The sequence below is a fragment of the Haplochromis burtoni genome, unplaced genomic scaffold (assembly GCF_018398535.1).
Source record: "Haplochromis burtoni strain Fernald_Lab_line unplaced genomic scaffold, NCSU_Asbu1 Contig_561, whole genome shotgun sequence".
NCBI lineage: Eukaryota > Metazoa > Chordata > Actinopteri > Cichliformes > Cichlidae > Haplochromis > Haplochromis burtoni.
Window position 1 is genome coordinate 305047 of NW_024582922.1, and position 13752 is coordinate 318798.

Consider the following 13752-nt stretch of genomic DNA (forward strand, 5'->3'; position numbering starts at 1 on the left):
ATGCTATCATAAATAAAAAAATAAATGAATGAATAGGTAATATTAGTATAACAACACCCTGAATGTGTAACTCTTTCTGATGGGAGGGTTTAGCTCAAGTCTCTGAGTATGCTGTTAGACCAAACAGCCAAGCTTCATTTTTTAGTTTAACTTTTACTTCCACACATTCAGAGCATTCCCCGGGAGCATCTGGTGGCTGTCAGAGGAACTGCGGCTTCGGGCATTTTTAGCATCCTCTGTTCTGTATATTCATATTTAATCAGCTCGGGTTCTGGTGCTGCTTACGTTTGTGAGTGTTTGGATCCCGGGTGACTAAAATAAGCCCGATCACATCGGCGTGAGAGCGTTCAGGCGACAGGGCTGCAAAAAACAGTCAGCTGACGATGCAGAGAGAAGAGAGAAGGAAGCTATATCAAGAAAGATGATGGAAGAGGGAGTGTGTGTGGGCGAAGTAAGAGAGGCTGTTGCCATGGCACTCTGCCACCTCCTGTTCCCTCCACCTGTTACAAATAACACACTGCGATGGAGACATTAATGTGGCGTCAGAAGCACTGTGGCCTTCAGTTTCTGTCATCTGCAGCCACTGACTCACACTCCGTACAGTATGTGGCTGCTTTAGATTTTCCAGATTCTCCTACATCGCAGAGGCATCTCATTGGCCCCAGACTCATCCTGCAGCAGGACAGCAAGCCCTAGCATCCAGCCACAGTCACAAAGAACCAAATTCAACTGCGAGAGGAATGAGATTTGTGCTCTTTCAGGTTCTCAAGAGCACAAATCTTAACATCATGGCGTCTAAAATCAACCGAGTCCTGCATGACGAGTCCACCACCAACTTCAAAATGTGGGACACAAGTGTGTTTTGTACCTCACTCTGTAAGAAGGTGGTTATTTAATAAAAAGTCCTTATTTTGTTCTGAATTTACATTTAGAGCCTAAAACTTTCCATACTCCTGTAGCGAAGGACTATAAGGAAAAACTAAAGGAGTCCAAGCACTGATCCAAAAACCATTTGCTGACTCTGGATGCCATTACCTTCACCTCCAATACACTGTGAAAAATCTTGGAGTCGGTTTTGACCAGGATATGTCCATCAGTGCACATATTAAACAAATACGTAGGACTTCTTTCTTCTATTTGTGCAAAATTTCTAAAATTAGAAATATCCTGTCTCAGAGTGACGCTGAAAAACTACTTCATGCATTTATTACTTCCAGGCTGGACGACTGTAATTCATTATTATCAGGATGTCCAAAAAACTCACTGAAAAGCCTTCAGCTAATCCAAAATGCTGCAGCAAGAGTCCTGACAGGGACTAGAAAGAGAGAGCATATTTCTCCTGTTTTGGCTTCCCTTCATTGGCTTCCTGTTAAATCCAGAATTGAATTCAAAATCCTGCTCCTCACATACAAGGTCTTAAATAATCAGGCCCCATCTTATCTTAATGACCTTGTAGTACCATATCACCCTATTAGAGCACTTCGCTCTCGCTCTGCAGGCCTACTTGTTGTTCCTAGAGTATTTAAAAGTAGAATGGGAGGCAGAGCCTTCAGTTTTCAGGCCCCTCTTCTGTGGAACCAGCTTCCAGTTTGGATTCGGGAGACAGACACTATCTCTACTTTTAAGATTAGGCTTCAAACTTTCCTTTTTGCTAAAGCATATAGTTAGGGCTGGACCAGGTGACCCTGAATCCTCCCTTAGTTATGCTGCAATAGACGTAGGCTGCCGGGGGATTCCCATGATGCATTGAGTTTTTCCTTTCCAGTCACCTTTCTCACTCACTATGTGTTAATAGACCTCTCTGCATTGAATCATATCTGTTATTAATCTCTGTCTCTCTTTCACAGAATGTCCTTGTGTTGTCTTCCTCCCTCCAGCCCCAACCGGTCATGACAGATGGCCACCTGGGTGGTACAGGAAGTTTCTTGCTGTTAAAAGGGTGTTTTTCCTTCCCACTGTCACCCAGTGCTTGCTCATAAACAGTGTTGGGAAGGTTACTTTTAAAATGTATTCCACTACAGATTACAGAATACATGCCCCAAAATGTATTTTGTAATCTATTCCTATAAGTTGCTCACTGAGAGTAGGCTAACGTATTTTTGAATATCATGAATGTACTATTGCTGTGTGATTTATTACTGTTACTGAAGGTTACTCCCCATACCAATACCAATTTAAATCTTAACATAAAATGAGTAACAGTAGGGTGGACGTAAGGCTGCACTTTTTGCAGTCATCTCGTATAGAAAACCATTTCTGTATCAGTAATGTGTTTTCTTTTTGTCTGTTAATAATCATGTGGAACTGCACATGATTATTTGCAGCTAGCAGGTTGTTAATGCTATCCATCAAGTCTAAAAACAGCATGTTAATACATGGAGATCCTGAAGGCTGCTCCAAAAATGATCAGCTTATACTTTAAATATTTGTTCAGTTCTCTTCCAAACCAGCTGTCTATTGTAAGTTTTGAGTGCTTAAAGTGTTCTAACATCCCATGTTTGTTTTTATTCAGGTACAAATTTGCACTGCTTTTATTAAGAGATGAAGCTTGTGTTTCTGTCATGTAGTGATTGTGGTTAACTGTATGAAGCTTATTAGATATTATGAAAACAATGATATTTTTAAATGATCTTTTTTTTTTAAGAAACCTACTACATCATCTGTAATTTTTTTATGTCATGTGTAATTTCCATTGCAAATATTAATCACAGTTAAATTACGAGTCAGTCTAACCTCAGCTAACGCCAGCTAATAATGGCAGATACTGAAGTTTCGCCCATCCCATTCATCTTATGAGGTGGTGTCGGAATTTCCAAGTAAGAAAAGCATTCCTGCCCGTGTACCGCTGGCTCTGAGGCCATTGTGTAACTGAGGCCACCAACATTAACAGAATACTTACATTAGAGCCTCTTATTATGTCTTTTGTTTGGGTTTTGGGCAATCAGAATCCAACCCAGAGAAACTGCATTAATCCCAGATGGAAATTGAGTAAAAAAATAAATAAATAAAAATGATTCAAACCCCAGCCAGCAGCCCTTAACCATGTGTCATATGAGTGCATGATCAGCCAACTGAGCTAAAGTGGACCCAACTCTGTTTAATCACCAAAATTGGAGAAGCGATAGAGAGGGGATAGCCTAACATATGAAACAGGAAATGACTGCAAAAGGTGGTATTCTAAATAAAGCATTGTTTGATTGTTGGTGTTTTCTCTGTATTATTACACAATCTTTACTGTACAATACAAAACACCTTGAAGTGACTGTTGTTGTGATTTGGTGCTATATAAATAAAACTGAATTGAAATTGAATATGTGCCTTTTTGACTCTCTGAAATGTTCATGGAGTTAACCTGAGGTCCAGTAATAAGTGCTACACGGGTCTTTATATAAGAACAGAAACAGACTTTTCCCATATCACTGTACCACAGAGTTACTCAAACAAGAGTCAAATTAAAAAGAGACCACAATGAAGCCAAAAACAAAGCTCAAAACTAGTTTTTAAAACAAGTTAATTTGTCAAACACAACATAACAAATATAATTAAGCAACAACAGACAGCATAATACAAACTCACATAAGTATACACAAACACACACACCATCTCATTTTGTGTCATTATAATAAATATAAATATATAATAAATATGATGTAAAATGGTAGTTTAGAGTGAGTCTCAAACAGTCCGAGGTTAAAGGCGTTTTATTTTGAAACCCTTCAGCTTTAGAGCAGCAGCTGTAAATGTTTGCTGAGCCTCCTGTGGACACTCGGGTATCTGTGCTGCTGCTGAACAAACAGACAACGAATGATAGACTAATAACAGTAACAGCTCGTTAACACATTAATAAGTGCTTTGAAACGCTCACAAATCCACTGGTGTGCATCTGGCTTGTGGTCCATTGATTTACAGCTATCCAGGAGATAAATTCGAATATCACCTTGAAGTTTCATCCTGTGGTGAAACAGAACAAACTGACTTGGATGAAACCCACTGACGAGGTCGTATTCTCCTTTAAGGTTGCTATGGGAACCAGATATGCAGCTTGATAACATCAAGGTTGTCGAACCAACATAAACACCCGCCAGCGAGCGCACACACACATTCACGGTCATACGTAAGTAACAAAAACAACTCCCGCATACACACACAGCGACCTCTCCAAGGTTTTTTTGTGCGTGTATGAGGTTAAAGCCGGGGCTCTCCAGCATCTCCCTGCACTCTCCTCCACTTCACCGCAGACATGCTCACCTGTCTCCTCTCATTCCTGTCTCCTTCGCTCTCTCCCTCTGTCCTTATCACCCTTTTTACTGTCGTAGTGGTCGTCCTGTTCTTGACCACATGCCGGCTCGTTCCTGTAACCGAACCCTCGGCTCGGGGCTCCATCCCCTGCCTGCCACGGCTCCCCTTCCTGGGCAGTCTCCCCTGGCTTGGAGGAGGCCTCCCACCTCATCTCCTCCTCACGCAGATGTCCCACAGGTGAGATTGGCATGTTAATTTTCTGGTCGTGAGTTTGGTCATGAGTTTTCGTCAGGAGGAATCAGTCATGTTTACAAGACAGCAATCAGTCACAGATATGGAAGGACTGGTTCATTTTTAGGGACACTTTGGCAGGACCTTTTAATGTGTAGTCATGTTTGAGAAGACTAGTTAATGTTAGTCGGCAAATATTCCTTCATTTGGTGGACAAAATAGGTGGAAAACCTAGTGCATGTTTAGGAAGACAAACTATACAAATATGTATATCTTTGGGGGACTACTACTACTACTTATCATGGAATGAGTAGTTAATGTTTGAGAGGAATACTTAATATGAACTTTAGTAGCAGGGCTGGACTGGGACAAAAAATCGGCCCAGATATTTTGACTGGTGACCGGCCCACCAGGTATTAAAGGAAAAACCATAAAGCCTTTGAATGAAAACAAACGCCGTTGCCACAGTGATGTACACTGTCTTGTTGGTATATATGTATCAATCTAATAAACTTAAACCTACACCATCCTCCCTATGCTGGTATTCTAAACAGTACCTGAAAGTAGACTGCTTAGTCGAGTTAACCTCCTGAACTATCTACAACACATGGTGAAAACCTGAAATTAAGACAGAGAAGACTAGAGGTGAGACATGATCATTACTGATTACTGATGACAGATTTAGATATATTTTCATAAACCATTCATTTGACACATCTATAAACAAGCAGGGCAAAATATTTTTTCTAACATGGCAACCTTTAAAAAGTGAAAGGAGACAGAAAGACAGGTGAGAAAGAATAAAACTTAATAGACTTTTTGATGGCATTTTACACACAGTACTGGTGCAGTATCTAGAAAATGTGGGAAAATACTGGCATCATATACAGTACTTAGCTACTTCTGAAGAAATTATGTTGGGACCCTCAAAAAATTACTATGTACAATAATGGATTTCTATATTTTACATCAGATGAAAACGTTTGTTGTAAGATTCAGATAATTATTTATTCAAAGTTTTTTAATGACATAACAAAGAAAAGTATTTCTTTGTGCCCCCCTTTCCCTGTTAATGCCCTATATGCCCTACCTGGCAAAACTTTCCTAGACCCGCCCCTGCACAGTTACCAGCTGTCAGCTACCTAAAAAAGGATCCTGGTGTTATTTGTCTCTCAGAAACAGTTCATAACTTCCCTTCAACTCATTCATGTCACCTAAAAGGTAAACCTGTTTCTCCATCACAGCTCTGATGATTCAGTAAGGACATCTCCTGGTTTCATCTTCATGTTTCCCTCTCACCACATATCCAAACCGATATCATGACCAGCAGCTTTACAGCTGTGGCTCCAGCAAACATCAGCTGATACTAGAAATTAATATTAAATAAATTCTAACAACAGCTGATCAAGCTTAAACGTGCTGCTGTTGTTTAGCGCGACATCCGCTGGTTTCCTCTTTCTGGCGCAAAGTGAGCGATAAACAAACAAGAGAGAAAAGACGATCAGCTGATCATTGATCAGTTTCATGATTGAAGTAGAAACAGGAGAGGGAGGGGGGAGAATGAAAGAAGAGGCAGCTGTGCAGCAAAGACACAGAATAACTCCAGCTTTGTGTACGGGACAAACTGTTCCTTTTCACCTCAATAAACGCACAATATTTTCTCTGAATACAAGGCAACTCTTTTTACGGGACAGTTGGAAACTCTAATAACTAACCTTATAAATAAAATAAGATAAAACAAGTTCAACATCAATAAAATCATAGCACCCACCCAGCTGTATAGAAACTCCGTCGAGTTATTGTAACTGACTGTAAAAAGTCAGCATAACGAAAATAAACTCCACCTAAACTTGGTTTATATCTGACCCAGACAGACTGCAGGTCATAACTTCTTACCTGAAGTTCAGTTCACCGCCTCAGGTCTCTGCTCCTCCTGCCTTTCCGTCATCCACCTGCCAGCGTGTTGCACCTGCTGGCCTCCACCACTTGCTAATGTTACTGAATCTGTGGAAGCTCCGCAATAGCCACCACCAAACAACTGAGTTATTTTTACACATCTCCCTTCATCTGGCCAATCCACCACCTCAAGTTCAAGTTCAAATTTTATTCGCCCAGGTTGCCCAGACCCGCCTCGTGTTCCCAGGAGGCAACAAGCATCGAAGGCATTGGAAGGAGGGGGGATGAGTGAGTGCTTATTAGTGTAAGTGTATGTGTGTGCGTATCCATAGTTCAGCTGAGACAGTGTCCTTCGCCCTATCAGGCTTAGTATAACAGTCTCCAGCCAACCCAGGTGCTTTATGGATATATATGTATATATATATATTATATATGAATATTAATATATATATAATATATCTATATCTGTATCTATCTATCTATCTATCTCTCTATCTATCTATATATATATATATATATATATATATATACATTATATATATATACATAAATCTATTATGGAAGTACTGGATAGGAGGACAGGTTAATGTTTGTAAGTATGCATTCATTATTGGAGATCTAGATAATGTTGAGGAGGACAAGTAAATGTTAGTGATGTAAATATTAAATGTTAAATAAATATAGTAAATATTTATGTGTGGGGGAGGAGGAGTTAGTGTGTATAAGGACAATTTACTGTTTACTATGACTAGTTAGTGTATCTCAATTCACTGTGGTCACGTTTTTATGCATCAGTGTCCGCACTGTTCCATTTCAGGTATGGGCCTCTGTTTGGGCTCTACCTCGGTCCTCACTACACTGTGGTCATAAACAGCCATCAACATGCCAGAGAGGTTCTGATGCAGAAAGGCAAGGACTTTGCTGGACGGCCGAGCATGGTGAGACATGCAGATGTAAAGACAGAGAAAATACCCACATGATATTCTGTTCCAACAATTGCCCAGATTCTTCAATTTAATTATGTTTTTGCAGCTTGAAGGGCATAAAGAGGGTATATGGAGGTTCATGATCTAAATTTAATTTTAACTGGACTGGTTAGTTTCTAAAGTGGGAAATGATTTTAGGCTCTTTAGTGTTTGATTTTCTGGATTTTTTCTGGAATACTTTGGGTTTTAGGCTGTTGGTTAGACCTTTTGGTACTTAATGACACTCATGTCTTATGTGATCTGTGATAATTGAGAAATAATTTTATTCAGTTTGATAAAATTTCATTTCAACAACTGCTCCCTCAAAGAGCTTTACATTATAGGGTAATGACTCTAAAGAGCCCCCAACAATCATATCGTTATCCACCAAGCGCTTGGCGAAGGAAGGAAAAACTCCCTTTTTGTAACCTGTATATATATTGATAATGACCAGAATTCTTCAATTCTTCACTATAGCTTTAGTGTACTGCTCTCCTTGTGTGTGCAGGTACACAATTCACGCAGCCAGCCAAACTCCATTTGAAAGAATATGTGAGTCAGCATATAGCGTCCAAGCTCCAGATGCTTTATTTTACATTGCACCGCCATACACCATTGAATCTGAGTGAAACTAAAACATAAGAAGAAATAATACAATAGTAAGGTGATTAACACAATGATATATTACAAATGCCATTATCTACTCTATAGCAAGTCAAAGCTAGCAACAAAAGACAAAGACATATTCATGTAATAGGTCATCCTATGTATACATGACATGTGGCTAGCTTAGCAAATTTAGCAAATGTTACTAAAATATGGCTCTATACGGTTAAGTCAACAAGTACTTACAGACGCTGCTTTCGAAGGCATAAACAAGAATAAGGATTGCAGTGGATAACTACAGGAACCCTTCAGCACATGTGAACCTGCTTACCCTAACTAACATGGTCATCTTCCTGTTCTGAGTCAAAGTGCATGTCACGTTAACAACAATTTACAAGGCCCAGTAGGGGGCAATAAACTCAAGGCAGAACATCCAGTTTATGGAACATTTTACCTAAATCAAAAAACTATATAACTCATATTTCATTTTACAAAATTTTTTTTTTTTTTTTACAAAGTTTATTTGAGGTTGACGCTTATCCATAATTATAAACCCTTCACCTTTAGTGTACTTCCCACCCTTAATTAAACACATGTGAAGTCTTTCATTAAGATGCCCCCAGCTTAGTGAGAACCTCAGTAATGTAACTGTTACGTAATGTGGATTTTCCTATGTATATTTCATGCCTGTAAACCATTTCACAGCTACTCTGATGTGAAAAACACAACAGAAGAAAAACCCACTGCATTTTTAGAAAACCCTTCACAGAAATAATACTGTTGGTTTTCGTCCTTGGTGTCAGGTCAATGTCATTTCCTGTCTCTGTGCTGCTCTCAGCAGTGTCCTTGTCTGAATATTTTTCTTCCATTTTATTTTGAAGTACTGTTTTGAAACTGTTCTTACATTCATCCTTGTTTTTCCCTGCAGGTCACCACCAACCTGCTGACCAGAGGAGGCAAAGACATCGCATTTTCAGACTACACCCCTCTCTGGAAGCATCACCGTCGCCTCGTCCACAACTCCTTCACTCTGTTCGGAGAAGGAACAACTCGACTGCAGGACATCGGTACTTGGCTTCATCCTGCCACTTGATTTTAATTCACCCATCTGTTTCGTAAAAAAACAACAAAACCCCACACTTCTAATATTTTAACAGGTTTAGCTGAAGTACACTGCTGTTTGACAGGCAAAGTAAAAAATATTCATCAAAATCAGCATCAAGCTAACGTAAACCTAAATAGCCTTCAGGTTGGCATGGGAATTCACAAGAAATGTTTAATATAAGGCAAAAAGGAAATGCTTTTTCAAATGTGCCAGTTTATGTTGATTGTTTGATGGATATAAACAGCATGTAACTCCATAGACTATAAATAGTTCATTCAGAATATGAAGAAACAGACTTTTAGTTTTTTTTAAATGTCTCTGTATTGTACTGAAGCGATACCTACTGATGCTGGCAAAGGGTCAGGCAGTACTTTTATGTACAACCACTTCCTACCACAAGACGGTGCAGCGACTCTCTGTAACCCTGATTTATGGTACCTTCAGAAAAACCTTTAATTTCAAAAGTGTTTTGTTGAAATTCTGATTGTGCCATTTTCTGATCTTTTTTCTTTTTCTTTACATTTTTTATCATTTCTTTCTTCAGTTCTGTCTGAGGTGGACAGTCTGTGTGTTGAGCTGTTGTCCAGCGAAAAGCAGGGGTTTGATCCATCCTCTGCAGTAACCAGAGCCGTCACGAATATTATTTGCACACTAGTGTTCAGTGCCACCTATCGACACGGCGATGCTGAGCTGCAGGAGGTGATTCAATACAACAATGGGATTGTGGAAACAATTGCCAGGGGAGGACTGGTTGACATCTACCCCTGGCTGAAGGTATAATTCTATACTTGGTACTGAGGTGCTCTGTATACAATCTTATATCCTATATCTGTTTGAAAAAAAAGAAGAAGAAAATTGCCCTTTTTGAAAAACTCAAACTCAAACTCACTCAAACTTTATTTAAAGATGTCAACTGACAAATTAACAAACACATGTAAATATTTAACTTTAGAGGACACATTTCTTCTCACTGTGTTGCTAAAATGATCAGCTAAAACTTTCTCAAGGACTTATTGTCACCATTTGGTGACAGCTGGAGCTGTATGATTCAACTTAACCTTTACATAGAAACAAACAAAAATAAAACATGAGGACTTACTGATAAGTTGTAAAAATATGATACAAGGCCCAAATATTTGGCAGTTAAAAAAAGATCCAAAACCATCCAGTGATGGCATTTATAGTAACACAAGCAAAACATTGCTTCTTTCCTTGTCTGAATAAACTGTAAGAGTCTAACTCTATCCCGCAGGTATTCCCCAACAAGTCTCTCAGTAAATTGAAGAAGTGTATCACTATCAGAGACCAACTACTGACCCGCAAACTGCAGGAACACAAGGTAATAAACAAACTTACACTACTTTAATATAAGCAAACAGAATGGATTTTTTATCATAGAAACACATCACGTAGCATCAGGAGTCACTCAAGGCTCAAAACTGGAAGATGGGTCTCTCCAGTAGGCAACGTCAGGATTTTGTCTTGGGGAAATAAGGAACACACAGCATAACAGTGTGGCATTGTGGGTATATTAAACCCTTAAAGATGAGATAAAGGTTTCGATTTATAATGTATTAAGCACGTGTTGTTGCCTGTGTTTCAAAATATATTTACATATCTTCAAACAATTCTAGAAAATTGTCTTTGATCTTGCCTGATTTTTTTGTTTTGTTTTACCTTATCTGTTTTCAGTTATCAAGAAGTGACGGAGAACCACGTGACCTCCTGGATGCCTTGTTAAAGGGCCAGACTGGTGGGCAGGGTCAAAAATCTTCGGAGCCAAAAGATGACGAGTTAACTGACGACCATGTCCTGATGACAGCGGCTGAGACGTTTGGAGCTGGAGTGGAGACAACATCCACCACACTACTGTGGATTCTGGCCTACCTGTTGCATCACCCTGAGGTAGAAACATAATGTCGGTCAAAGAAATGTAAAAGAAAAGGCATTATAAGGACTTTCTGTTTATCAGCCCAACAAGAAAAACATGAAGACGTTTGGGCAGAAAACTGGCGGCATATAAGACACTTCATCTTGTGCCCTCCATCATGCTCGATGCCTTTTCTGTAGTCTTTAATTATGAATGGTCAATTTGGTCTGCCAATATGCTTCACCCACTCCAGGTCCAGGAGCGCGTGCAGAAGGAGCTGGATGAGCATGTTGGCAGTGAGCGGACTGTGACCATATCAGACCGTGGTCAGCTGCCGTACCTGAACAGTGTCATTAACGAGGGCATGAGGATCCGGCCAGTGAGTCCCGTGCTGATCCCACACACCGCTATGACCAACAGCAGGTAGACCAGTTTAAATCTGTATTGCAGCCATTGCTGATTTGTTTAGTACATTAAGTTTCTTGTTATGATGAAAATGTGAACAAGGAAACATTAGCTTATTTTCTCCATCCATTGTCTTCTGCTGAACTGAAGCACTGTTAGCTAAAAAAAGATTACAACAGAAATGCATTATAAGGTAATCTGATTGTTTTGTATAATACGAAAACCTTAAAACCTTAAATAACTGGGGATCTCTGGTAGCATTGGAGGCCACATTGTCAGCAAGGGGACACGTGTTTTGGTCAACATGTGGTCGATTCACCACGACCCCCATCACTGGGACAAACCTGATTTGTTCAAACCAGGTTAACAGATGCACATAAACACCAACAATGTAACTCCAGCTTTTTTTTAAAAAGAGCACCTGATCACACCACCTTCTCCTGTGTTATCCCATCATTTCAGAACGTTTTCTTGACCACCGTGGTCAGCAGGTCACACCCTCCTCTTTCCTTCCATTTGGAGCGGGACCTCGAGTCTGCGTTGGCAAATCACTGGCTATCCTGGAGCTTTTCCTTTTCTTGTCCTCTCTGCTCCAGCGAATGAGCTTCAGGGTGCCACATGGTGCTCCTCTGCCCAACTTGCAGGGACGGTTGGGTGTGGTGTTGCAGCCATTGCCTTTTAAAATTGTTGTTATTCCCAGGGCTGGATGGGAGGATGGAGGAAAATGACAGAGTGGAGGCAGACAGTCAGGCTGGGTGATGAGAAACAGAAACGTAAATTGCTCATTCCATGTCATTTCATCACGTGCCTCCTACTGCCCAAAATCCAAGCAAAAAAAAAAAAAAGGAAAAAACCAAATTCAGGTGAAAGATACACCTCTTAATAGCAACAGAGAGAGGAATACCAGTTTGTGGTGTCTCTGCTGTCATTAGTTTTCTCACAAAAAACAAAACAAAACAAAAACAGAGAAAAAAATGTTTTTAAATGTTTTTGTTGCATTGTTTTTTGAGGATTCATGTTTGCAAGTCCTTTATCCAATATGAAATTTTACATAAAGATGTGAATCTTAACCTTGGGATTTTTTTCAGGCAAAGGGGAGATTTTATTAAAGCTTATGAACTGTGATGGAGCCATACCATAACCATAATGCACATATAGCTAAGAGAGTAAGCTAAGCACTTCCATAACCATTAAACTAACCCATTAAACCATTATTCTAGTCAAAATATTCTATATTGTTGTTGTTCTTTAGGAAGCTCTTTGTCGTAACATACTTCCATCATATTTGGATAAAACAAAAAACACAGTTATTTTGTTAAATAAACATTGGGTAGATCTGACCAATAAACGTGTTACTAATTAGTATAAAATTATTATGAAGTATACCATATAAAGTATTAGTATAAAACTAGCAACTATCACCTGCCACTATTGCCGTTTTTAGGGGGTTTTCCTACCTGTGCAGTTTGGTCAGTTCAAGTCAAACTCTGGTTGAGTGGTGTCACACTTTGCGCTTGGTAACAGGAATGTCCTGTGGATTTTTTCCCACATTTTGGCTCACATGATAACAGTGTTTTAATGACCCACAGGAATGCCTCAAAAAAAGTATGACCAAGAGGGGTTAAATACTCTGGGCTGTCAGTTATTTTAGAAGAATCCTCCTGGATGCAAGGCAAAACAACTTCACATAGTCCAGTTGACTTCATTTTAACCACTCAAGGTGTGTTCAGTTGTGAATATGGGCATCACACTTAGACGTGGGCCAATATGAGTGGACAGAGACCCTTTAGTGGCTTTGGTTGGGTTTCAAACAAACTCCAAAGCAGTTTTTTATAGAACCATCCGACTCAAGTACAAGGTCTATGCTGCAGTTTTGAGTTAGACGGCCCGTAGCCAGCCATGGTCTGCAATCTGGTGTGCAGCAGAGCACTACAGACACAGACTACAGCTCATCCTGAAATATCATCTAATATAATGAGTTTGTAAACTACAGGTATGAAAATGCCCTGAGAAGATTGACAAGAAATTGTTTGACTTGGTAGTTTTATGCTGAATTCCCTTCCTGACACGACAAGCAAACTTATGTCCCCGGCTGGAATCAAAGTTTACCACTACACTATGAAACCATGTACTGATTTCTTCTTTAAATAACAGACAAAAAATGTACAAGAACACTGTAAATCCTTAGAAATGTTAGTGTAATGGTGGAACCTTCCCTACAGCTTCAAGCTGCTAATACCTTCAAATTTTCACTACTTTTTTTAAATTTTAGTATTAACGACTATGTGATAATTTTATTACTTGTTCAATTATCATCTGTAATTGTTACAAAATACAGTCTGTCATTATTATTATTTCAAATGAATAAATGATGACTAATCTTCAGTGTGGTTGTAGCACTTCTTCATTTTCTGTCCTATATGGATGAAATGTTG

The 13752-nt window shown here is 39.4% G+C and overlaps 1 protein-coding gene across 1 annotated transcript; it reads left to right on the forward strand.

The window, feature by feature from the left end:
* Positions 1–4107: 4107 nt before the first annotated feature.
* LOC102296183 (steroid 17-alpha-hydroxylase/17,20 lyase) lies at positions 4108–13702 on the forward strand. The gene is made up of 9 exons (XM_005950805.3): positions 4108–4476; positions 7184–7304; positions 8866–9004; positions 9587–9816; positions 10295–10381; positions 10735–10947; positions 11166–11335; positions 11576–11679; positions 11780–13702. The coding sequence occupies exons 1-9, from the start codon at positions 4241–4243 to the stop codon at positions 12043–12045; spliced, it is 1566 nt and encodes a 521-aa protein (XP_005950867.1). The 5' UTR covers positions 4108–4240; the 3' UTR covers positions 12046–13702.
* Positions 13703–13752: the final 50 nt, after the last annotated feature.